This window comes from Camelus bactrianus, chromosome 28 (genome assembly GCF_048773025.1).
Source record: "Camelus bactrianus isolate YW-2024 breed Bactrian camel chromosome 28, ASM4877302v1, whole genome shotgun sequence".
NCBI classification, from domain to species: domain Eukaryota; kingdom Metazoa; phylum Chordata; class Mammalia; order Artiodactyla; family Camelidae; genus Camelus; species Camelus bactrianus.
The window spans coordinates 9,386,113-9,412,663 of NC_133566.1; the positions used below are offsets into that span (position 1 = coordinate 9,386,113).

Here is a 26,551-nt window from a genome sequence, read left to right on the forward strand (position 1 = left end):
GTGAATGACACTCCCACAGGTGCCAGGACAGTTCTGAGGCTGACCATAAAAGGTCAGAGAGTGGGCAGTGGCTCAGTTCCTGAGAATCCCAGCCCCTTCCCCAGGGTAGTTGGAATGGCCCTCCCACTTGTTGGCATGTGAAGCTGTTGAGCCCATAAAAACTGGCAACACCGTGCCTCGTGGCCTCTCTTGTTCCCTCATCTTTGGAGATGGCCCACACTCTGTCTATGGAGTGTGTATCTACTTTTACGTTAACCTGAGCACTCAACCCCCACACCTCGTGGTCTGTCTCTCACCTTCTGAAACAGCCTACACTCAATGTAGTATGTACTCTCTCTAAATAAATCTATCTTTACTCAACTGTGGCTCGCTCTTAAATTATTTCCTGCACAAAGCCAAGGACCCGCCCTTGGTGGAGCACATCTCAGGGACTCAACTGAGACCTGGGACGTGGCCCTCTTGCCCCATATTCGTTTTTCCTGTGTCAGGGCCATAAGTTGGACAGAGGCCGATGGATGCAGACCTGGACCAGCAATGGCCCCTGGCCAGCATGTGGGTGGGGCTGGTGTTTGCTCTCACCTCCACTTTTCCATCTTTGGCTTTAGTACCCTTAAACTCTTGAGTCTTCACGGCCTCCACGCTTGTCCCCTCTAGAGAACACTTCTCGTCCCAACGGTCACTCCTTTTTTCCTCCTACCCAGCGGATATTTCTCTGCCACCTGGTCAGAGGCACTTGTCAGGGGGAAAGCAAGCAGACATTACGTCTAATAGAGTGTGACCGCTGGGCCCTCTGGGAAGTCACCTTTCAGGCAGGTGATCCCTCAGGACCCTCAGATCAAACCCTTTCTGTGACTGTTTCCTTTGCTCCAGGAAGCCACTCAGGTGCATCATGAAGCAGCACAGAGCACAGCCTTTCGTGAAATGGAAGAATCAGAAGACACTCAGGGAACGACTGGCCTCGTGACTTGCACGCGTCTTGGTCAACTTGAGTAGAGGCGTAGAGTTAAAGCCCTTTTTCTACACTAAAGGCAAACTCCCTGTGAGAGAGTCATTTTCTTTACTAATTTACTTTAAACAGGAAGGTCCCCTGGGGTCGGGCTCATTTTGCTGTATCTCAGTTGCAGAAGGGACTGACTTCCCAGCCTAGCTGCCTCTGGTGATGTGAGCAGCCATGCACGCTGGGCCCCAGCTCCTGCAGGCTCGCATCCTGCGCTGAGCTCCACTGCTGCCCCTCCACCACAAAGGCTGGAGGCCAGTCCCACCTCCCTGATGGGCTTTGAAGTTTCTGAAGGAGGTTCACAAAATCTCTTCTGCCCTTGCCTTTCCCTAGACTCCCAGCTTTCCTCCCACGTCACCTTCTGATCGGATCTGTGCTCTGCCACTTCCTTAAAGGAACGTCCTCAAGCACCTGCCCTCCGCGCCCACTCCCCTGTAGCTCTGATGGGCCTTTCCTTATCTTTCCTACTTACCATGTCCTTATTAGTCACAGCAACATTTCAATACGGGAGTGTTTTGTTTTCACAGGCTGTACAAACAACGCTTAATCTTTCCAACATTCCCTGTAGATTTCCAAGTACAACCCCTACAGGTTGCAAGTATGATAATTACTGTTTTCATTTTGACCTTGAATTTATTACAAAATATTCTGGACAACAAATGCTGTTAAACTTTACAGGTACTTGGTATTTCATTTTGGTGAAGGCTTTTTAAAACAATATAATAGCAACAATAAAATAAAATTATCCAGACCATCTGCCTCCACCCATGAAAGAAATTCCTACTCTGGAAATTATCTTCCTGCCATAAAACCTAGATAACAAAGAAAATAAATGAAAGGCTATTTTTAGAGACTGAACAACAGGCAGTGTGTGAAAGGAATCCCTGAGAGAAGAGAGACAAGATAAGTTCTACGATTGCTCAGCTTACCTCCTGGAGGTGCATCCAGGCTGCAGCACAGGGAAGGGAGCCTGCGCGAACAAGAGGCCTGGCTGAGCAGGAAGAGATTACAGTCTAGGGAGGCCGAGGCAGCTGGGCTCTGGGCAGAGAACCTAGATGACAGGGCCTGCAGAGAAGGAGTGATTCTGAGATCTGCAGGAGCCCCGCTGTGTCTGGCAGACCTAAGTGCTGTGTGTATAGAATGAAATTCCATATGGCATATGAGGAACCACCAGAAGGTAGTAGATGGGCACAACTGCCAGAATTCACTCAGGCAGATGGAGGGACCTCATAGGACCCAGGACACGGGACCAAGTCCTAACACCTTAGTAATGGGGTTAAAGTAATCCTACAATAAAGGCTGCATTATACCCACCTAAATAAACCTTTAAAACCAATCCAAAAAACAAACAACCCAGTCCAAAAATGGGCAGATCTAAACAAGCAATTCTCCAGTGCAGCAGGTAGATTTGAGTTTGATAGGCAGAAGCTGAAAACTGATCACAGACTATCCAGGATGCTTAAAGTTGGGGGTGGATCTCTAACTGAGCAAGGACTCGTGTGCCTTCGGTGCAGAAAGCCAAACACACAGCAGATGTTGGCAGCAAAATAAGGGTATATTTGCAGGCGCCAAGGAGGGAGTGGGACACGAGCCTCAGAGTCATTCCAGCCTGGTCTTTGATTTGGGGGTGTTTTAAAGAGGAGAACAAAGAGGCTGGGATTAATCATTGTCCTGTGACATTTCTACATTTCTTAATCATGGTTTTGGGACGACTCTGGTGGCTCATGGCCCAGGGCCTGTTAGCTCATCATGCTCTACAGAAACCTGACCTTGTCTGTTAAGGACGGATCGACTGCTGAGTTGTCAGATTCTGGTTGGTTTGTGTTCAATTAGCACAAGATTGAGGTCAGAGGGGACAAGTAAGGAAACAAAAGTATAGGTAGAGAGGTTAATCATAAATGCAGTAAGGAAACTAGGTTTTAGGGGGACTCAGTTTCAAAAATAAGGCTGTTACCTAGGACCCCGCAAATCCTGAATTTCACTGGACAGACTTCCTCTCTGGCTGTTGTGGCCCCATCTCCACCCTGCCCCACAGGGCAAGGAGGCTGCAGAGGAGCCAGAACTGGGCCCCAGGGAAGCTCTTCTGGAGTCCCACCTCTGGGGCTGGCAGAACCCGCCAAGTGCTCTGAGAGGCCTGTTCCTGACGAGACTGGGCCTGGCTCAGCAGCCCTGCCAGGCGTTAGGTCACATGGAGCCTCCCCGCTTGGGTCAGGCTCAGAGCAGAGCTGGGACTGGCCCCTCCAGGCCCGGGTCTCACAGGAGCAGCTCTGCTGTCGGCTGTGGCTGATGAACCAGAGGACTCCGTCTCCGGCTGGGTCTCCATCAGGTCCCCATGTTTACACTGAAACCACCATCATTATGTGTCGTTCAAGGGACATTTTTCTTCCAATCAAGCGCTGAGTCTGGCTGGGTCGGTTGCTGGAAAGTCGGTCTGTTTTTCTTTAAACACATCTGCTGGGCTTCTGGCAGAGCTGTTGTAAACACTTCCCGTCACTCCTGCCTAGTTTTAGCCCCGAGTTTTGCTGGGAAGGACCCCAGGCCTTTGCTGTGCCCTCTCAGCAGGGCATGAACATTGTAAAACCTCCAAAACCAGGTGCTGCCTGCCCTGGATGTGACGCCTCTGGTATGAGAGGAGACTGAAGCCAAGGCTGGCCTGGGATGGGGACGAGAAGGCACTGCTCAGGGCTGCTCAGGGCTGTTGTGTGTGCAAGAAGGAAGGAGGTGGCTGAGGGAGGAGCAGGGCAGGAGCCTGGCAAAGCTCCCACACAGCGACCGACCGTGCGGCCTTGCTGATGGTGAGCAGCAGAGGGCGGGAGGCGGGCCTGGCTTCACAGGGGCTTAGCCTCTCGCTCGCTGTGGGACCCTGAGCAGGTCGCTTGGCCTCCAGTGACCCTGAGGCTCCTCTGTCACGGAGCTGGGATCATACTCAGACTCAGTGAGTGTCACCGGCAGCATGTTTCCTTTCCGTTTATTAGACTAGTAACTCCTGCAGGATGGGAACCAGATGGCCTTTATCTTTGAACCCTGACATGAACCCAGTACATATTAGGAAATGTTATAAATGCTGGCTAAATTGAATGAAAGTCTGGGTAAGGGACAGAAAGTACAGATACTAATTTTGGGAGTTCAGCTATCACTTTTTCTTGGAAAAACATTCTATTGTTGTTCAGAGACACTTGGCTGTGGAAAAGCTCTTACAAAGAGCAGTTTTTGTGAGTTAAGTGTAGATGATCCAACCCACATGGATCAGATTTCCCTGTAAGTCCTTGAATGTACTTTAGAAACAGAGCAGAGATGGGGGAGGGGGGAAGACAGCACTTTTGGAAGGAAGGAATTTGAATTTACTGAGCCAGAGTGTAGGAGAGGAAAAAGGCAATTTCGCCTGGTCCAAGGTGTAGCTGGATTTTGCGACTACTAATGAGAAGCAGGTACTGAAAATACACTACAGCTCGTTAAAAATCTCTCCAAGAATGACCTCCTGCAGACCTTTTCCCCTTCCGTGCCTACTGACCCCAGATGCTAGCACTGCAAGATAAAGATGTACAAGTTCAATTTAAGTTCTAACCTGTTGTTTTGTCCTAAATGGATTTGAAAAGAAACGTTAGAGACATCTGGACAAAGGCACCTGGGCAGGGACACCTGGACAGATGTCTGTGGAAGGCGGAGCTGCACCACGTGGCAGGCCTGCCCTCCCTCGGGCTCCATGGCGTCTCTCACTATCAATGCTGTTCCCAACTTCCCACCAGATTGTGGATGGGGTGGTAGCAGATTCCTACAAAATGTTGGTCAGGAAAGGAAGCTGTGGACACAGCGTGGAGTAAGAGGAAGCCATTTCATGTTCACTGTAAAGGAGGAATGGGGACCCACCAAGATGTCTTCAGCTCAGAGGAGCCTGGCCCAGGGAACTGTAGGTTGTGCTGCTGACGGGTACAGGGTTCCCAGGGCCCACGGGAGCCCATCCTCCAGAGTCTGCTCAGAGCAGGATGGGAGGCCACCTGAGGGCCAGGGCGGCCTACAAGGAACTGGGCAGACTCCACGTGGCAGCTGGGCCCCGAACTGGCTACCCCTGTTCACCCGACCCCAGGGCTCCACGGGGTTTCAGGAGAAACTTTCCTGCAACTCCACCTCTGCACTGCAGTCCCAGCAGGGGTGGCCTGGCTGCCAGTTCGGAGCAGCTTCCCCGGCACCATCTCCTTCTGCGCACCATTACCTCCCACCGAGGCTCCAGACAGTGTGTTCTGGTCACCTGTCATCTGTAAAAACAAACATCCCCTGACCTAAGTGACTTGGGCAGACAGTGTTGTGATGGATGCTGTGAGGTACAGACTTTGTGATGTAGGCGGTCAGTCCGGAGTTGAACAATCAAAGAATGCGTCACAGACAGTGGGAGCCAGGTTTCTCGTTGTTGGGAAAAGAAGTGACAGATGAGGCTGGAAGGAACCATGCGCCGACCCCAGAGGCATTAGCGTGACCTCGTGATGTTTGAAAAACATGTATAAGGTGGACAGTTGCAGAAGTAAGCACAGACATGTGTTCACGGGCGCTTCCCAGTCCTGCTGACTGAGAAGGTCGCCATCCTCCCGACACCGACTGCCCTACCCCCAGACACCGTTCTCCAAGGAAAGGAGCCAAGGCTCTTGGGGAAGGGAGTGACTCCTGGGATGGGGGGAGGAAAATACAGGATAAGCCTAAATATCTTGTGCCGCTGGCACGTGTGGCTGCTGCTCTTGGGGCGGTCCTGCCAGCCCGTGACCCCAGGACAGCCCCCCAGGGTCAGCCAGTCCCTCAGCTGCCCCCCTGCCCGCCCCCCATTGCAGCCTGAGCAGAGCGCGCTGCACCCACGAGGGCTCTGTGAGACTCAAACGCACGCTCTTTTCTGAGGGCGTGGGAAACACACATTGTGGATCGCTTGTGGGCAGGTAGCCGGTGTGTGTGTGTGGCCCTCAGAGGCAATTTGGCAACAACCGCGGACATTTGAAATACACACATCCTAAGACCCAGGTACTCTGTTCAGTAATGAGTCTAGTTTTACTGGTACCAGGACAAAATTGTGTTTTAAAGCCCATCCGTGGTAACACTGTCTGTCCCACAAGCTCACCAGTGGTTACCTGGTTAAGTGAGTGGTGTGTCCCCTGCACAAAGGGATACCACGCAGCTGTTAAACAGACACGGCAGGACTACTGTCCTGACACAGAAATGCCGCAGGGCGTCACGGTGACAGAGCAACATGCAGAGTCGTGAGAACAGCGCAGGGCCATTTGTGGAAGAATCTCTGTTCAGCAAAGCTCATAAACATCGTCTGTTTCTCGAGGGCTCCCAAGAAGCCCAGTAGTGGTTGCCTTGAGCTGATTAGATGGAAGGACAAGCCGAGGAGACAGGAAAACGTGCTTTTCCCTTTTGTAACTTTACAGTTCTGTTCAGGTGCATATTTACCTATTATGGAAGATACAATATTAAAATTATGTATAATTTTGCTCTAATAAACTTGGGGAAGTCAAAGTGTTATTGAATTTTAACCCACTGTGGGCTTGTCACTTCTCAAGAGACACAAGAGAAGAACATGAAGTGGTCTCTACTCAGAGTGAAAATGGAAAATGTGACCCCCAGCAATGGTCCCCCAGGGGTCAGGCATGCGGAAAGGAGCCAGAGGGCCCTGGGGGTGCCTGGCCGTATCAGCAGGACGCCGGCCAGCTGGGAGTTCTGCCCGGGAAGCCATGCGTCTATTGCTCAATACGCCAGCATTTTGGGAGGATGGTCACTGACCAAAGGGCTGGAGGCCAGCAGCTTAACAGGAATACAGAAGTGACCAGGTCCATGTCTGGAAGCAATGTTTATTCTGTCAGGTCACGCTGGGCCACTCCCAGCTCACTGCACAGCAGCTGGGACACAGCAGAGGGAGGGGCGGCCTTGACTCAGGGTGCGTGAGTCAGCGTCTGCCCCCTGCTTCCAGGCCTTGAGGTCTCCCTCATCCCGGCCACGCCCCCGTGCCCACCTCACTGCCCGTGGCCCTTCAGGCTGTCTGCCCGCTGTCCTCTCCTCAACTCCAGCTCACCCTCCCCACACCCCCGCCCCTGCCCCCGCCCCTGCCAAATCCCTGCACCTGCCGGCCTGCCTTCTTTAGGAAGGTGGTTCCCTCTCCAGCTCCCCCAGCTCAGGGGGTTTTGTTATGAGGTCACACAGTTTGACCTTTAATCACGTCTCATTTCCTTCCCATTTTAGTCTTCTTTCCCTAATAAGCTCTCTGAGGGCTGGGACTACTCTGTCCCACGCTGGTCTCTTCTCCAGCACCTACCAGATGCCCACTCAGTACTTTCTGAACAACTTTCTTAACCTCCACTCCCTGATCATCACCTTTCAAAAGTCAGAGTCGGCTGTCCTCACTGAGGCCATGCACTGAGGATTTTCAGGCATGTGAGTGCTGGGTAACCCTTAAAGGGAGGTTTAAAGGGAAAGCATTGTTTTCTTCTTATTTAACTAGGAGAATAAATGAAAGGGTGCTTTGTCGGCAGTCACATCCTTGGAGGGAACTCAGCCGAGGAAAATGAGATGGTGCAGACTCTCCCATGAGCACCGGGGCCCCGACCTCACAGGTCGGCCTCCGCCTGACAGTGGTGGCTGTTGTCTAGACTGACAGTGGGACCCCACTTGCACCACTCAGGCCGGGGTCCTCTGCCAAGAGCTGTGCTTCCGGGACTTTGATTTTCCTGTCCCTGAGGTCCCTTTGCGTGTCTCCATCCTCCTGCCAGCCTCCAGGAGTCTCAGGGTCAGCAGCAGAGCCCACCTCACTCCCAAGTTGGGAGACCACAGTGCACACACTACATACGTGCAACCCACACCCGCCATGCTGGGGTTCCCCTCAGGGCAGGCTCACCCCACAGTCAGGCCTTCAGTCCCCGCTCGATTTTCTTCCTGGAAAGCCTGTGCTTCCCCAGACCCAAATAAAATGCAAGCTCCATTGCCCCACCACCAGCACACACACACGCACACAGGCGTGCGTGCAGCACACACACCGGCTCTTCTGCTGCAGGAGGAAACGAGGCCCCATCTACCAAGGCCCTGGGTCCATGCCTGTCCCAGGTAGCTCTCTGGCAGTGCCCTGTAGACTGCCCACCACAGGGCAAGAGCTGGCTGTGCTCGGCCCTGACGGGAGCCCAGAACAAGAGGCACGTGTCCAGCTCCTGCTTTGCCTCACCCTTGCTCAGCTTTCAGCTTGAGCTCTGAGGCAGCTTCTGTAGCCGGGCCACAGGAGTCTCCTAACGTTGGTGCCAGGGGTCTCAGCCTTGTCCCAGTGCCTTTACTTACTGAAGACGAAATAAATCAGGACCTCTGCATGTGGAACCCAGAAATCAGTGAGATTTCGTCCCGTTTTTTCGCACTACCAGGCAGGTGTCATCTTCAGCTGCTGTAATTGAGAACCGCTGCCTGGCAGGAATTCGCTGTGTCAGTTTTGTCCTGTCATCAGTTTAAACAGAAGAAATTTCCTGTGTTCTCTCGCAGCAAGTGCAGAGGTGGAGCGGCCCTGGCGGCTGGTTTAGCTCCCTGACGTGCTGGCAGCACCATCTCTAGTCTCCCCTCGCCAGCCTCGTCCCTGGCAGGTCCACGGCAGAAATCCGGGCTCCGGAGCAATCTGGCTGGGTGGGGCTCCCTCACCTCCCTTCCGGGCCTTCTTGCCTGACTTGTCACTGGCCCAAGCTCTTTTCAGTGATAGCATTAGTTTATCTGAAACTCATTTATATTTTGATCACTCTGGCCTCAGGGAATTCAATCTGGTTACTCTGATTAAGAGCAAGCTTCACAGAGCTCCTCAAAGACAGAATTCCAAACTGGGAGGAGATGAAAAATGGGCTTAAAGTCGTCGTGAGGGGGTAGGTCATGGCTGTGGCCCCTCGATTCGGAGGCCACACCAAGCAGCGCCACCCAGGCTCTGACGGCTCCCTCGTGCTGGTGGCGAGGTGAGGTCGGCCACCGGCCTCTGGAGTCCCTTTCCTGCACCTCGTCACCCTGTCCACCTGCAGTCCTCAGCCTCAGATGAAAAACATTCATGTCGACCCTCAAAGATTCTGACTGAATTGCCCTAAAGTGGAGCTTGGACAGTGTTTGGGGCTGAATTGTGTCCCCTCAAAATTAATATGTCACAGTCCTAACCGCCGGAACCTTGGGACGGAGCCTTTGAAGAGGTGACTGAGTTAGATGAGGTCATTAGGGTGGACTGTGCGCCACTGAAACTGGCGTCCTTACAGGAGGAGATAGGCCACGGGCACACAGAGGAAAGACGACTTGAAGACGCAGGGAGAGGGTGGCCATCTCCAAGCCAAGGAGACAGGCCTCAGAAGGAACCCCCTAACCCAAAATACACCCTGACCTTCGACTTCCAGCCTCCAGAATTACGAGAAAATGGATTTCTGTTTTTAAGCCACCCAGTCTGTGGTATTTTGTTACAGTTATCGGAGCAGACTGACACAGACGTTAATATTCACTCCCTCAGTAATTCTAACTTGCAGTCGGTTGAGAACCACTGTAGAGAGTCAAGAGTTCAAAACAGTGACAACTGGGCCCCGCCCCCATGGCCTGGATTTACCTGATCAGGTGTGGCAACAGGTCATCAGTATTTCTGAAGGTCCCCAGGTAACCCCACCCTGCAGCCGGTGAGAACGTTTGGAGGCTCAGTGGGCACAGCCAGGTGACACCTGCACCCCAGGGCGGGGAGGGACACCCACATTCCTGAATTCCACCCCTTGTGATTCAGCACAGTTTAAGAGGGGGCTGGGGGCTATTAAAACTTTGCCTTTTATCTTGGATTCCTTGGATTCCTTTCATTAGAATTGCTTTCCTCTTCATACTTGGATGACATCAAACACCCTGAAAATTAGGAATTCAGGCTGAGGGAGGAAGGAGAGTGCTGACGTGTAACATAAGACAAATCACACGTCCCTTCCACCCACCAGCTCCCGCAGAGACAACAATAGTTACCACTATTAATAACCCTCGTGTCCTTCCAGAACACACTTTATGCATATAAATCATCTTATGAACAGTCTCCAAACTTCCACACAAATGAGGTTATACTGTGCACACTGTATCATGCTACATCGATATGCGTGTTGACACACACTTGTGGCTATAGTTTTGAACTTAATAGCGCATTGCATCTGAATTCTTCCCTTTGGCTTTTACATATTCAAGTTTCCCCCTTTCACAAATGGACCTCCTGGTCCCCTCACCCAGCTCCATCTGCCACCTCACTTCTGTTTTCCCGCAGTTCCCACCACAGGGCCACGACGCGGGGACCTCTCCTGACCTCCCCTGTTCTGCGGGCTCCCACTGCCCCATCTGCACCGAGGCTCTGGCGCTGGACTGCTTCTTCCCCAGCACCGTGACCAGCACGTTGTAATCATGGTGACTGAATTACTCAATGATAGATGAAGAGAAGAAGAAAGGTATCTTGGGTATCTTTCTAGCTCACTCTTTTCAATAGTTACGTGGAATTCAATCTTGCAGAGAAACTACAGACTATTTAATCATTTCTCCATTGAAGGACATTGAGGCTCATTGTTCCTGGGCTTTTTCACTGCTACGTCTAGTGCTGCAGTAAACATCCTTCTGCAAGTATTTGGGGGTACGCTGCATGGTGAATTCCTCCAGGGGACCTGGGTCAAAGGGTGTGTGCACTTTTAATTTTCATAGTTATTACCAAAGTGCACTCCAAAAAGAAATGTGTCCCAATATACTCTCTCCCAAAGGTGTATGAGGACACCTGTCTCCCCACCCCCGCACCAACACTGAGATGCAACTCAGCACCCTCTGGTCGTCCATCTGACACGTGAAAAACAGTCTCACAGTTTTGATTTACGTTTCCTTCATGATGATCCTGGTAATAGTGCTGTTTTAGGTGCTGTCATAAAAAGAACAGCAGCCTTCAATTGCTGTGGTGGGTAGGGGTGGGGGGCAGAGCGGGGGAGAGCAAAGAAAGACCAGTTTCTGTAAAGGCAGAGGGACAGCAGGTGGCCCACCAGCTCTGACACTCAGCCGTCCTTTGGATGGAAATGGGAAGACCACTGCCACTGGAAGGATGTCTTGGGTTACCAAAAAAGGTGGGAAATCTACCCAGGGATGGGCAGTCTCCTGGCTGGGCACCAAGTCCTCCCAGACACACCCGGTTCCCCCTCAGGTTCTATCTTGGACTGATGCCTACTCTGAGGTCTTCAGTGGATTCCAGGGACCCTCCTCAGTCCTCAGACTATGCGGGGGCAGCTGGCCGATGCCTCTTACTTCCTGGACAAAGTGCTGCTTTGAGTCCTCAGGTCAGTGGCAAGAGCACAAGCGGCTGGAATGCAAATCGATAAGACACAGTGGGAGCCACGGTGGGAGCGGCCAGCCCTGGGCAAGGCAGCTACAGGTTTGAGAAGAGAGAGGCGCCAGACCAGTGGGTCCTCACCTTCCCCGGAGGAGGGGACTTAAGGGCTCATCGGAACCTCTGACGGGAGTTCTGGAAACAATCCCGCTCCTCCTGCCACTGTGAGCTCCACACTGCAGGGCCTGGGCTGTTCTGTTCACATCCCACAAGCCCTGGTTCATATTTGCTGAACACATTACTGAGTGGGGCTAGGGGCAGGGACCACGCATAGTGGGTAAGAGCCCGTTTCCAAGAACCCTGACCTATGCTGGTGGTGGCCAGGCTGAGAGGTGGTCCAGGGACAGGGATCACACTGCCTGGGAGGAACCTGATCCTCCAGGTCCTCACTGCTGCGATTTTGGGCAAGTTACAGCTCTCTGCCCCATTTCCAATCTGTGAAGGGGGAATAAGGGTGTTGCCCACCTCACTGTGTGAGGTGCTTACAGCAGTACCTGGCCTTCCTAATAGTCAACCAGTGTTCCCACCATCATGCAACTGCCCCTATGACCGCCCAACCTGCCCGTTCCCATCTGCAGTCAGCCCCAGCCAGCGCCTGTGTCCTCACCCCTCCTGGACGGTGGTCAGATTCAGCTAATGACAATACAGAGCGCCCAGCTAAATGTGAGTCTTAGATAAACAGTCTAAGGACATCTCACGCAAAATATTTTTTGTTGTTTATCTGAACTTTAGTTTTACCTGGGCATCCTGTATTTTTATGTAGCAACTTTACTGCTGGATGCATTGTAAAATTTTTTGAAGATTTTGGACTATTTTCAAATCATCTCACTTTTACAGTAATGCATTTATTCTTTTCCAAAGACTGTCCTGTGCATTAGAGCACTGCTTCATAAACTTGTCTGACTGGAAGAAGAGTCTGGGGTCCCAGATCCCACCCCAGCCCAACCAAATCAGAATCCCCAGGAAACGCCCTGGAGAATGTGTTTCTGGCAAGCACTTGGGGTGATTCTGACAGACAGGCAGGTCTGGGAAAGACTGGGAGAGAAGCTCTTTCTGCTCAGAGAACGGAATAGACCCTTCCCTCTGCCTGGGGATGTTACTGTCTCCACTGGGCTTGGGGTGGATGGAAAACATGCGGAAGAGGAAGAGCTGGAGAGCCTCTGACAAAACAGACGGGGAGACTGGACACCTCCCTCGTGAAGCGGAACACGGCCCCGTGAGCACAAGGCAGGGACGGGTCCCTGCGAAGTGCCCCGCCCGGGCCCAGCTCTGCAGCCGGCCTCTGCGAATTCCAGGGTTTCCACTCTCAGTCTTTCTTTAATGCCACCCAGTTGTTCTCCATCTTTAACATCAGGCCTCACCTCTGTCGACTGAAATAAACGCACAGCCTAAAAGTTGAGAGTTATGTTTCACTGGGGGGAGGACTCGAGCCCGGGTGACAGCCTCTCAAATCCCTCTGAGGGACTGCTCCCAAGAGGCAGGAGAGGGGCTGGGTTATACAGGAGCTTCACGGCAAAGACCAGGTAGTTGGAACAATAAAAGATTACGTGTTATCTAAAGAAAATCCAGCATCTCCAGTTAAAGAATTTAGCGCTTTTCTCTGTATGGGAGGAAGCAAGCATTTGGGCTCATTAAATTCATTCCTTTGACGAGCACCTAGCTATCTAGGGCCAGTATCCTGTCCTTTCTTATTCTGAGTCCCTTCAGGGTGCACCATTGTGAGTGGCTGCAGAGGCTGGGCTGCAGGCTTGTCCTCACTGGGGGGCGGCGGCAGCCGCTGATGACTTGGTGCTTCAGCATTCTTTGTTTACTGATACGATTTGCAATATTTTTCGTTTACAACTCCAACCACAGAATACTCAACCCTGCCTTTGATTTTTGAGTTAACTTTCACTAAAATGTAAGAAATTCAGTAAGGTGCCTAAGTAGGCACACAACCAAGGCAAGTCCTTACGGGTCCAGACACACGCCCAGCTGCACGAACACGACAGAATCCTGGACACCCTGCGGCCTCTCCGTTCGCGTCTCCTGTGCCCACGATCCAACACCATGCGTGTCTGCACCGGGCACAGGTGGATGCGCAGTGTGTCATCTCCCCGCCCCTGGGGGAGGTCGCAGTCCTCCAGCGAGGGGCCGAGTCTCCCCGCTGTGCAAGCACCTGGTTCCTGCGCCCAGGCTGCTGCGGACAGAAGGCAGGTCACCCCGGCTGGGTCATTACTGACATTTCCTCGCACATGTGATGTCTTTTGGTGAATGAGCTGCAGGGTGAGGCGCAGGACTGGCGGCTTCTGCATAATGACTTTTTGGCCCTGAGGACCTTGAGAAACAGCAGATGCAGGAAAGTCTCTGACCTCCCCCTTTCCAGCTAGAAACGTAAAATTTCCCATGAAAAAGACGCCTTCCCTGAACCAGGAAGAGAAACACATTCTTATCATCAGAAACCGGGAATCTATTCCCTACAGCACCCTCCTAAACCATCCTCTTTCTGCCTGCCCCTGTGTATTTCCAGTCACTGTCCTGCAATTTACCACCAGGAAGCCTACACTTTTTCTTCTGTCTTGTCACTGCTCCACAAATTTATTTTTTGTTAAAAATGGTATATAAGTCTCAGGCCTACCCGCTTTTTGGGTCTTATTTTTCCTATGAAGGCTTCCACAGGCACATAAAAATACGATATAAAATTTGCAAACTTTTCTCCTGTTAATATGTCTATGACAGTTTAATTCTCAGGTCCAGTGACAGGACCTAAGAGGGTGGAGGAAAGGCTTTTCCTTCCCTCAGTCCCTGTGCTTTTAGAAGTGGGACTGTTGGGCGCCTTTGTGTCTCGGTGCTAACTCTGAAGGATGGTGTCAAAGAGGGGGTACCAGTTTACACTCCCAACAGCAAGGTTTGGAAAGCTCACTTTCTCCGTACTTTTACCAGAACTGGGTGTTGTCTTTTTCATTTTGGCTCAGATGGATGTGAATGTCTACTTCTCTTTGAAATACAGTTTTTAAAAAAGTAACCATCTAAAACAGAAACACCCAATCAACTATACTTCAGTTACAGAAAATTACCAACTAAATGAGAACAAACAAAGAAACAAACATACAGTCTGGAATCGGGAAGGTTTGGGATTCAGTGGCTGAAAAGTGAACTGAGGAGTGGGGTGGGATCTGGCTGTGGTCCAGGCGACGAGTTAATAACAATAAGAGTAATAACAGGTGGTGGTTGGGTAGTTCCACCTGTTCTCTGCGCGTTAAAACCTATAGTTCTATGGCAGCCATCAGCGAGAACTGCTGTTGTCACCCTCACCTCCCAGATAAGATGGAGAAAGTGATAACCTCCCCAGGTCACCCAGCTTCAGACGGATCTGCCGCTGTGTCCCTGTCTTCCGACCTTCTCTCCTGGAGTCAGGTTCAGTCTGGCTTCATCTGCTCCCAGGTTAGGGGGTAGCGGAAAGGGCTGTGGTTTGCCTCTTGCCCTGGTCAAAATCTCAAGGCTGTGTCTCTAACCGTCTGGAAACCTCTTCATGGTGATTCTCAAACTTGAGCTGTGAGTTTTGTAAACTGTGTAAAACACGCCTTTACAGTCCCACCCTGGGCTCCAGCCCTCTGTCCCTGATTCTGCTGCCTTGAGTCAGGAGTGGGTGTGGTCCCTGGAACTTTACAAGCTGGGTTAGTCTGACTGGGATGGTGCCGGGTGGTTAGAGTCAGAAATTTCTACTCTGAAGAGTTGTAAACCAAGTAACCAGAAGATTGCTCCAGGAAACTGAGGGAGGTGAGCTTTAGGGTCACGGAGTGGCGGGTGTGATGAGTGTAAGTTTTACTTTTCAAGCATGGGAAACGTATGCGTGTGGGTGTCACATGTACGCACATGTGTGTGGGTGTCCCACTTTGACAGGTAACACCCCCCCACACACAGGGACACAGAGTAGATCCTCGGTAGTCAGGATTTGTGATCCACCCACTCTCTGAAACATAAAATTTATAACCCAGAGTCAATGCTTAGCCTGCTTCCACAGTCATGTGTGGAGATACTCAGAGCGAAGGGACATCTGCTGCCCATCCGTGCGGTCCCAGCTGAGGTCAAGCGAGCAAGGCCCCACTTGCTATCTCATCTCACACTGTAAAACAAGTGTCCTTCCTGGTCTGTTTAGTTCTCACATTTCATGCTTTCTGTGGGTGACTATGCTGTTAAAATCAGCCCCAATGCTAAGAGTTCAATGCTAACGAATCAACAATTTATATTAAATAAAGTGTCTTTGTACAGAAGCACACAAACACAAGGCTCTGTGCTGATTTGCCAATGACAGTGCTGTGCTCACGACCCACTCTTGTGTTTCCCTCGGGGCATGGATCCAGTGCTCACCCAACTCTAGAAACCTCTGGGAGGCCATGGGGCCAGGCAGTCGAGACTCTGGGTGTGGCCGCATGTCTGTCTTGCTCTGGGGTGAGTGTGCAGTGGGCCAAGAGCTGAGTGACAGGTTTGTCCGCTGATGGATTTGTCTTAATAAGGCCTGGTTTCCCTCACTAATGGCTTTACACAGAGAACAAAATCTCTGGTCAAAAGGTGAATTGCAGGCATCACCCACCAGGGATCTGGCCAGAAGGGGCTGGGTGCTCACTCTGCAAATTCACAGACGACCTGCTGCTCCAAAAGGAGCTGAAACTGCTGTCTGAACTGGTGAGGATTTGCAGTGCAAGCCCCACCTCCTTCCTCCAATCCTTCTCTATGTCCTTTTCCTTGGAAGGTTGACCCTACATTCTTGGCAGTCAAGGGCCTGAGACAGCGGTCAAGGCCAAGCAGCCGCAACTGGAGCTCTGAGGGAAGACTGAAGAGGAACCTGCTGCTGGCATTTGCTCTGACATTTAGGCCCCACTGGCTGGTAAATGCGGCTTTGTCCTTGGGCCACACAGTTGGACTCAAACAAAAGCTGCTTAGTTAGCACTGCCTCGCTCTGCAGGGGTGGGACCGGCAGGAACAAACAACTAGGGAAAAGTTCCCAAAGTTGACAGTTCGATCAGGGTGGTTTCTGCTGACTTCCACTTCTGTCTCAAGTGATGGGCTTGGGGTTTGGCAACGCAGGGGGTCCTGTGATCTGGGAATCAAATACTGACAAGCAGCCGAGAAGCAGGCAGGAGACAAGGCCGAGTTTGAATGACAGCTTCGCTTCTTTGGAAGGTGGAGTGCTGGCTGCAGGCCTACATTCCAGTCCAAGGCTGCGTCTTCCCAGCAACAGTTCCCAATGCCCTTGGGGATAAAGAGACAAACGGACAATTCACAGCTCCTGTGGCTTGAACGCTGTTACCACAAAAACCTAATTTCTTTTTTTGCCTCAGATTTCTTAGTGCTCATCTTAGATTTGGGAAAATTCTAGCTCTAATACAAACTACTTCTCTTCAACTACTCTCTCTCCTAGTGAACCAATTTGATCCCCTAGTTTTAATGCCATCCACTGGCTGGCGACTCCTAAATGTGTACCTTCCCTGAGCTCCAGGCTGCACATCCACCTGGGGCCTGAGACTGCTTGTCCTGTCTCAGACTCAGTGTGGCCCCGACTGAGGTCCTGCCCTCTGGCTGCTTCCTCCATCTCCCAGTGTTCTTCTCAGCAAGTTCATGGCCATCACTCACAGCTCTACATCTGGGATGGTAATTGATTCTCCCTGTCAACTGAAGAAAATGCACAATCTAACAGTTGAGAGTTATGTTCTGTTTGGCGGACTTCTGAGGACTCAATCCTGGGAGGCAGGCTCTCAGACTCTAAGGTGTGGCTCCAAAGAGGTGAGGGAGGAGCCAGAACATACGAGTTTCCGCAACAAAAAACGAGGTAGTCAGACCATCAAAAGATTACTGTTAATTAAAGAAAACCAGACACCTCATGTTAATGAATTTAGCACTTTTCTATGTGTAGGAAGGTGCAAGAGTCTAGGCTCACTGAGATCATTTCTTTGGTGTGCACCTTACTATCCATGGCCGTAAGCGAGCAGGACCCTGTGGGGCCTTCCAGGGTCAGCCCCTCCCCCACACCCGCTGCTGCAGCTCCTCTCAGAAGGACCCAGGTAATAGTATCTTGCATATATTTCCTGAGTTTTTAGATGCTAAAAACCACCACCAAAGGGAAGAAATTAACTACTTGTTAAGAGACTTAAGAGACATAATAACCTATTGAAATGCATGAACTTAATTTTTTTTAACAAATTATTTAGAAATATGAGAAAATTGGGCAAATTTGAGAACTCTGAGTATTTGATGACACTAAGGAATTACTGCCAGTATTTTAGGTGTGATAACAATTTGTGATTGCGTGTGTGTGTGCACGTGCACACTTACCTTTCAGAGACAAAAACACATCTTTTTAATCTTGGTTTTAGTAGGAATTTAAAAATCCAAACATTTCATAGAGGACTGGGAACTTCCAAATTACACATATCCGCACATGCTGGTGACATGCAACTTGGTAGCACAGTGAGCTCTTTTAGTCTTACTATTTGTAGAAAACTGGCATTTAGATTTCAAACTTTATATTACAAAATCACCAGGAGCAATTTTAGACATTTCAACAATGCTTGAACTCCACTTTTTTTGATGTCTAGGTCTGCTTCACAATAACATGAGCCGGAGAAGATGGACAGTGAAACAGGGGATCAGACAACACAGCAACCGAGGACAAACTGGTTAGAACCAAGACTGCGGAAGATCCAGTAGACGTTGAGCCTCATGACATACCCACAGGCGCCGTGACAGTTCCTAGGCTGACCATAAGAGGACAAAAAGTGCGCAGGGGGTGTGCGTTTCCTGGAAATCCTTGCCTCTTCCCCAAAGTAGTTGGAATAACCCTCCTACCCATTAACATATGAAATTACCAAGCCCATAAAACCTAGCAGCTCCCCACCTCGTGGTCGCTCTCTCTCTTACCTTCAGAGATGGCCTGTGTTCTGTCTATGGAGTGTGTATCTGCTTTTACTTTAAACTAAACACCCCGCACCTCTCAGCTTCTCTCCCTCTCACCTTTCTGAGACGGCCCACATTCTGCCTAAGGAGTGTATAACCCCATCACAGGCTCTCCCAAGTCCTCACTTTCTCCCTTCTCCTTTCCTGCCCCAACCCCGCACTTACCAAACTTGTTATGGAGTGTTTTTAGGAGATTGATTTGGCTTTGAAGGTGGTATTAAGCTTTTTGATAATGGAATCCATGGTTTTCTAGTGGTGATTAAGGTTGAAAGCATTACTTCTCCTGGAAGGAACTTTCCCAGAACATGCAAACTGGATAAATGATTTTAAATCCAGGAGAGAATCCAGCCTGAATGAAAGAAACGTCAAATACCCAAAAGCATAGGAGGAACCACTAGCTGAAATTATGCTGGGGATGCAAATAGGAGGAGAAACTAGTAAGTTTTACTTTTCACCCTGTCTACTTCCAACTATCCATGAGCATACTTTTTTTTTTACTTTTTAAAGTATAGTCAGTTTACAATGTTGTGTGTGTTTTTTCTTACTTTTTTAAGTTGAAGTATCATGAGCATACATTTTTATATAAAAATGGTTAATAAATTAAAGCAAGGCGCTTTTATTCATTTGAAGTTCATGCGTAGTTAACTGAGTATCAAAGTTGTAGCAAGTGAGCAGTTTGCAAACAATGAGCAAATATTCTTAAAGATTCTGTTCTTAAAAGCCTTCAAATATCACCTTTTGTGTTAGAGCAAAGGTGAGCTTCTGCCTATTCCAAAATGAGTTTCCAAAATTCAGAATCAGTGAGTCACAAATTTATAATTTTAGGGTAAGTAAAATGGAGGCTGTGTGGCCGGTTTTCATCCAGGGCCAACTATAATCCAGGATTATGCGGGAGGGGCCCTTTCATTTATGCTCAAATGCTCAGATAGGTGGGTAGAGACCGGGGAGAGGGAAGAAGAGCCTAAAAAGAGAAACATAACTGCACCCACCTGGTAGCACCTCCACCATTCTAAGCTAAGGAGATGCTCTTCCCCAACCCAGATGAATTTTATCCCAGGTGAGACAGAAAAAGCCAAACACCAAAAAATCCAGTTCTCTTACTCATGTGCAGAAGCAACACCAGCGTGTACAAGTCATATCTGTCTCACCCATTACTGCCTGTCTGTTGTTTGTCTGGTCTCTTACAGGGACAGCACACTCTCTGCAGCATGTACGTGTCGCTGGTGGTAGCCCTTCTCTGTGTTCCCGGAGAAGTGGCTTGGTTAGTTGGTCCCACGGGACCTGGGGATCAGCTGCCAGAGTTCAAGGCCAGGCTCTGCTGCCAACTGGCTTTGTGAACTGAGGCAAGCAGCCAGTTTCTGCCATAGACTTCTCATCCACACCATGGGCTGAGTAGGGAGGGAGGGGGGAGAATTAAACTGCTTGCTTTTTATAAAGTGCTTAAGATCTTGCCTGGCGCATGCAGGAAGCTTCCTGGGAGTATTAAGAGTTTTCACGCAGCTGAAGGACACCCTCAGGCGAGTGTAAAGCCCCTCAGTGTAGACCCAGTGAGCAGCAGTGGCACTGAGGTGCTGACTGCACCCAAGGAACTGCTTCTGGAATGCAAACTTGCTATGGACAAAGTGTTTGTGTCCCCAGAATTACGTTGAAAGCCAAACCCCAAGATGATGGTCTGAGGAGCTGGGGCCTTTTGGAGGGCTCCACCCTCATAATGGGATTAGTGCCCTCATCAGGGACTCCACAGAGACCCTCTGCCCCGACACCTTGTGCGGACTGACAGACGTCTGTGAACCAGGAAGCAAGACCTTGTTGGACACCAAATGTGCCAGCATCCTGATCTTGCACCCCCCCCCCAGCCTCCATCACTGTGAGAAATACATTTCTGTTGTTTGCAAGCCACCCAGTCCATGGTATTGTTACAGTAGCCAGAGAGGACTAAGACAAAACTCACATTCATCAATGTTGGAAGCTTCTGGACAAATCTCAAGGATGTAGAATTATATTTCTAGAGTGTTTAACTCAAAGTCTCTTAGAGACCCAAAGGAATATTCTAAAAGGCACTTCAAGGTTCTTTGATCAGAACAGAATAAAGTTTGGTTTGGGGAAAAAAAAAAAAAACTTACATGATCCTACTTCACTTACTTGATTCTAAGTCAGCTAAATTTGGGCTGAAATTTTGTCAGAATGGATGGCCGACAGCAACGTTTCTCAAAACAGAATCAGTCACAAGAGTACTTGAAGAATACCTGTTTTACTTTCTCAGGTGCTCATATAACCCCTGAGAAACTATTTCCAAAGGATGAGTGTTCTACCTTACGTGACAGATGCAGCACGCTTAAAGTGATTATTAGAAAGTTCTCAAAGCTGAACTAAACTTCTCCCTATTCTTTTGCTCTGTGGGGTTTCACAGAATAAGTAGTCATTTGTATGCATAATACTTAGAATATTTAAAACCAGTTCAAATAGATTCTCCTAGGGATTATGTACTTGAATAAACTTGTAATACGTTCTTATAATCAAATTTCCTGTTGAAAATCTCTTAAATTGCTCACAAAGGAAAATCCTAATAAAGCCGATTTTACCTCCAGAATTGAAAGGTCGTTCTTTGGGCTGGGCGGCAGATGAAGTGGTTGGCTGGCAGGGCAGCCACGATGTAGGAAAAATTCTTACCTTCATTCAGTTGGAATGAATGCATGTTGTTGAAATTACTCATATAACACAACATTATGGAATATTTCTTCAGTGTTTTCCATTAAAGCAACACTCACTGCATACCTTCAACACGCTGGGCAACACACAAGTGGGGCCACTTGTCACACGTTCCCCAATAAATATGGAAAAATACACAATTTATTGACTGAATGGGGAAAATACCTTCTGAGACATAACTGACATTTAAAGAGATTAAGAAGAAAAACGTTTGGTAACATGAAAGCAATATTCTTTGGAGGAAAAAAACCGGGTAGTGAGGCAAACAACTCTACTGCCCTATCTTGAAAAACAAGTTCAGTGTCCTCTCCCAGCCTTCTAATAGTATTTCAGGAAAATTTGACTGGTTGAGAAACAATGGTTTGCAGCAAATTCGGAGAACTTACTTTTAGGATTAACTTACAAGAAACTCTAAATAATGCCAGTTATTTGGCAAAATAAAAAATACTCTTCCAGTAGGGAAAATTAATTATCTTTAAGTGAACTCCTCAATGAATCCTTTTAAGTTACATGCCTCTAAGGAAATAAGTCATTCTAGACTTAGCTCTCTAAGTTGTCATAAATCAACAGCAACAAGAAACCCCAGCAGCCATCACAGCAGGATCTTCCCAAGAGGGAGGAATGACGAACAGCTACAAGGGTTCCCATGTCCTTTGCTGTCTGCTGAGTTTTATTCAAAGGTCAAAGGCAGCCTTGATGGGGAAACTAATTCATTAATGCCCAATGTTTGATAGATATTGGAAAAGGCATTCCCACATCTTTCTGAAACTCCAGTCTGGGTAGGGAGAGTTTATGGCAGCTGGTGTGTACAAGGGCCATAAGGTTGTTTTTTTTCAAAAGGTAGTGGTAGAGGTACCCTCTCCCCAAGTTGTTCCTCCACTGCTGGTGCCCAACTATAGCAGCTTGCCCCAAATCTGGCGATTCAAGTGCAGAAGCATTAATGTTGTAGAAAAGCACTGAGTCGTGAGTCCTTACTGCCATTTGCTTCATGACCCTGAACAGCACCAACCTTCATTTCTTCATCTGTAAATTTGGGATAGATGGCCAGTGATGTTAAGGGTTAGATAAGGGATCAAATAGATGGAACCTTCAAAAAGCATCGTCTGAAATGCAAAATACCACCCAGATGAAAATATACAGGACTGTAGAGACTTACACAATTCAGAGGAAAAGTCTAGTATCACCCTTTTATTTTGACAAAATAAACTACAAATTTTACATTCTAAACTCCCAAAGCTTTGCTTATTTGGAAAATAAGAGACTAGGCACTCTGGACTCTTAAGATTTCAGGCATGAATAAAATAGTACCAGATTTTCAAGTTTTATAAGCTAGCTGCACTTTATACGCCATGAAAGTGAAGAGAAGTGTGACACATTCACTAGTTTTCCAGTGCAACCGTAAGAAGCACAGACACACTTGGATTTTCTAACTGCAGTTTCAAGTCAACAGACAGCTGAGTAACTGATGTATATACTTCCACTAATGGTAGGCAGAACTCCACAAATATCAAATTACACAAATCACTTGCTTTTTGTAATCTCAATTTGGAAATGGAAAAATAAGAGGAATGGAGAATTAAGTAGCTGAAAATGCTACACTTGCTGCACACAATCACATAATGACAAGGAATGCTGGTATCTTCCCTCAGGAACGATTTTTGAAATTTTAAAGTATATTTCATCAAAAAAGTTAAAAATCTTTAGTGTGAAAAGCCAAGTTAAATGGAGTACTGACTCAATCTCTAAAGATCTAGCAAATTATTGATTTTGTGCAATTTATTACTGATACACATCGAAGAGATTAACACTGACCCTTCAGGAGAACATGGAGGTGGTTCTGAAGTGTTTTTATGGTTCGCTTCAGCTTCACCAGTCCATGAAACATGGGATTCCTCCGTGAGAAGCTACAGCTTATTCTGCACTAGATACAGGTAATACGTAACTGATTCAGAACAAACGACTGCTTTTCACCTTCAAGGAACCTATTCTAAATTTATAGAAAACTAGATTGTTTTTCACCCACATGTATGGATAAAAGTGCTTCTCAAATGTACAGAGCCCACTTCCATAACAGAGCCCACTTCCGTAATCCTAAAACAAAAGTAAAGGCACACAAATGGACAAGAGTTTATGTATTTTATGTGAATACTTTTCATTAATTGTTAAACAAATTCAATTGCTATCTAGACAGGTGTGACAAACTAGTTACAAACTGCTACCATTTGAGTAATTAAAGACCTAAGAACTTTCTAAACACTTCAGTCCTGTGCAGTTCACGTATTGGTTCATTCACTCCATAAGCTGTTAAATCAATCCCTATAGGGCTGCAGGGCTTCTGTTTCAGCAACTAGAAAGCCAAAAAGACCAAGGGAGAAAGGATTTTTTGGAATTTGTCTCCTACAAGTTGTTTTGAATCTTGTTACAAGTAAATCTAATACGGTTGTGAGTTAAATTTGGCAATGAAAAGACATTCACCCTAACATATATGAATGTATAGAATTAAGAACCACACTTTAACAAGTCTTTAATTTTAATGACTGACACTTTTTCATTTACATAAAAGGGATTCAACAGCCAGCAGCTTTTAAATATAGAAATAGTCCCACTTTTCTTTTCCCTGTTATAAAGTGCTATTTTTAAGTGGACAGATTTCTATTCAGCTTTTCAATATTTTCACTCTATGTCTTTAATAGATCCAAGGAACTTGGAAAATTGAAAGGATTTAGTATTTTCAACATTCACAAAACATTGCTACAAAGTATAGAGACTATGAATGTATTTTATTCATAAAATAAAAAGCGTACCTTATGTGAGAATCATTAAGTTGATTTAATAATTACTTCACAGAAGCATAGGCTAATACTAATGCCGATTTTTGCTAATCATCTCAAACAGAAACAGTTTCTGTAGGCAATTCCACTCTAAGCACCATCAAATAGGGTCATGTCAAGTGGAACCAGTGGTTATATGGTCCCTAGAATAAAAACTCTGACAAATTTAGACGTTCAGAATAGCAAAACAAGTTAGTGAGAATCTGAGCTACAGGCATTATTTGCTTAAAGGGACCCTAGGCTGTTAAAAGGGTTTTCTTTATTTTTTGTTTTGTGGGGAGGTAATTAGGTTTATTTACTTATTTATTTTAATGGAAGTACTGGGGATTGAACCCAGGACCTTGTGCATGCTAAGCACGTGCTCTACCACTGAGCTATACCCTCCCCCTAATAGAGTTTTCTTTAGATAAAAAATTGTGCAGTTATTTATAATGTACCTTAATACCGAGTGCAGTGGTATTAGAGATAGTTAAGAGGAAACTTCCCAACAGATTAACTCAGAAGTGAATGTTGCCCATTTCTTTAGTTCAATGATTAAAGCTGAAATTGCTTTTGAAAAAGAGTTGAACACTATTTACAAAACAAGTGGAGTACCAACAGGAGTCCCAACTGTATTCACATTATTCTCTAATTAGTGTTTGTGCATTTCAACTCTGACCTGACCTTCAGTAGTATCTTAAAAAGCAAATGCAGTTAGTAAAAAACAAAAACAAAAACAGGGCAGTATGTACTTTCATTCACACAAAAACTACCAGTTTCATAACATTTTGCATTTCTTGTTGCTCTTGAAAGAGTAACCACTTTTTAAAAACAGATACATAAAAGTGCAACACCCTTTACTTTGCATGGCATCCAGCAATGTTTAAATCAAAGGAGCCATCATTTCTGTAACCTCGATTTAGATACATTTCTAGTTCTTAGAAACAGGGAATCCAGGGCAGAGAGCTGGCATGGGGAAAAAAGGTCTAGGTCAAGGTTTAAGGAATCACTTGGAAATCCATTGCAGGCAAACTGCGAGTATTTCTCGCCACCAGATCTAACCCCGCAAGTAAGAATGCAGCATTTACCTAAGACTTTTCTAGTCTCACTTCCTTGTCTACACCTAGTATCCTATTCCTGACGACAAACAAGCCTTAGGATTTTCTAAAAGAAATTATTTTTACCCAAATACATTGGACTTGGGTCTCAGTTTGAATGAGGATGAGTGGCCTTTAAGAGATCGATCCTCCTCTTCGTCCTCCCCTTCCTCCAGGGGCTGCTCTGGGTCTCTGAAAGACGGTGTGGTGTGGATGATCTGGGTTCGGAATCGGATTTTGTTGAGTCTGGGTTTCATCCGCCCACTAGAGCTGCCCGAGGCTTTGCGACCTGGCTCCTTTGCTTTCCCCGCAGCCGATCCCTCGGCCAGGTGATGATGGTGGTGATGGTGGTGATGGTGGTGGTGGTCCCCGCCGTCCTCCAGGGCGTGGGAGAGCCTGCCAGAGATGAGGTGCGCAGGCAGCACCCTAGAGAGCCTCCAGCGCCCGCCCCCGCTGCCCGCGGCGCTCTCGCCGTCGTCCTCGTCCAGGGCACCCACCAGGGTCCGGATCTCCTCGGCGGTGCTCGGGCTCAGGTACTGCGAGGCCTTCCTGCCGCTATAGTCGCGCACGTCCACGTCCGCGTCGTAGGCCCCGACCAGCAGCTTCACCACCTCCACGTGCCCATGCATGGCCGCCAGGTGCAGCGCGGTGTAGCCGCCGCTAGTGCGCGCGTTGATGTTCACCGGCAGCCGGTGCTGGCCCGCGAAGCGCACCAGCAGGGCCAGCAGCTCCTGCCGGCCGTGCTTGGCCGCCCAGTGCAGGCAGGTGAAGCCGGTGATGAAGTCGCGCTTGGCCAGCAGGCCGGGCTCGCAGGCCAGCAGCCCCTCCAGGCTGTCCCAGCGGCCGTCGGCGGCCGACAGCATCCACGCGTGCTCCAGCGGGTCCAGCGTGAGAGCTCCCGCGCCCTCCTCCTCGGCCGCCGCGCCGTCCGCGCCCGCCGGGCCGCGCCGCAGCTGGGGGGAGCCGCCCGCCGCCGGGTCCCGGGGCGCTGGGCGGCCAGACCGCGGCGCGGGGGGCGCATCTCTCGGCGCTTCGGGCCGCGCGCCTTCCTCCGCGGCGCCGCCGAGGGGCCGCCTCCCGAGGGGCGCGCTCGGGGCGCTGTCCGCAGGGTCTGAGGGGTCTGCGGAGTCGGCGGCCGCGTCCCCAGGCTCCCTGAGGGGGCCATGATCGCCTGCACGCTGGCCCGGCGACCCGCCCAGGGTGCCCCCGACGGGCCGCTCCAGCTCAGCCTGCCGGGCCTGAACCTCGCGCTCCGCCAGACCCTCCATCCGCGCCCGCGCACCGTAGCGGATCCCAAACAACTCTGCCCGCCACCTCAGCCCCTCCGCGCGCGGCAGTCGCAGGACTAGCCGCCACCGCCCCCTAGCCGCACCCGCGGACACGCCCCCGCCGACAGGCCCCGCCCACTTCCGTCCTTCGCGCAGCCAGCTACCCTGCTCTCGCTGGCCCCGCCCCACCCCGCCCCCTTTCCGTCCGCAATCACTGCTTTCCTCGGAGGACACGCCCTGGCCCACCCACTTCCGGTCCCCGCCTGAGCCGCAATGGCCGCTCCCGCCAGAGGACACGCCCCGCCCCGCCCACTTCCGGCCCCCGCGCGGGCCGCAGTCTGTGCTCCTGCCCCGCCTCCGTAGTCTGAGGAGTCGTGGCCGCGTTT

General features: G+C 49.2%; 1 protein-coding gene and 1 pseudogene across 1 annotated transcript; one reads left to right on the forward strand and one right to left on the reverse strand.

The window, feature by feature from the left end:
- LOC105072250 (polyadenylate-binding protein-interacting protein 1-like) overlaps positions 1–20,871 on the forward strand; it is a 75,564-nt pseudogene extending 54,693 nt beyond the window's left edge.
- Positions 20,872–23,109: 2,238 nt separating this feature from the next.
- SOWAHC (sosondowah ankyrin repeat domain family member C) lies at positions 23,110–26,551 on the reverse strand. Its single transcript, XM_010959121.3, has one exon. The coding sequence runs from the start codon at positions 26,163–26,165 to the stop codon at positions 24,981–24,983; it is 1,185 nt and encodes a 394-aa protein (XP_010957423.3). The 5' UTR covers positions 26,166–26,551; the 3' UTR covers positions 23,110–24,980.

Bases quoted from the DNA above. Each gene is read 5' to 3' on its own strand.
- SOWAHC (XM_010959121.3), bottom strand. From the start codon at position 26,165: ATGGAGGGTCTGGCGGAGCGCGAGGTTCAGGCCCGGCAGGCTGAGCTG.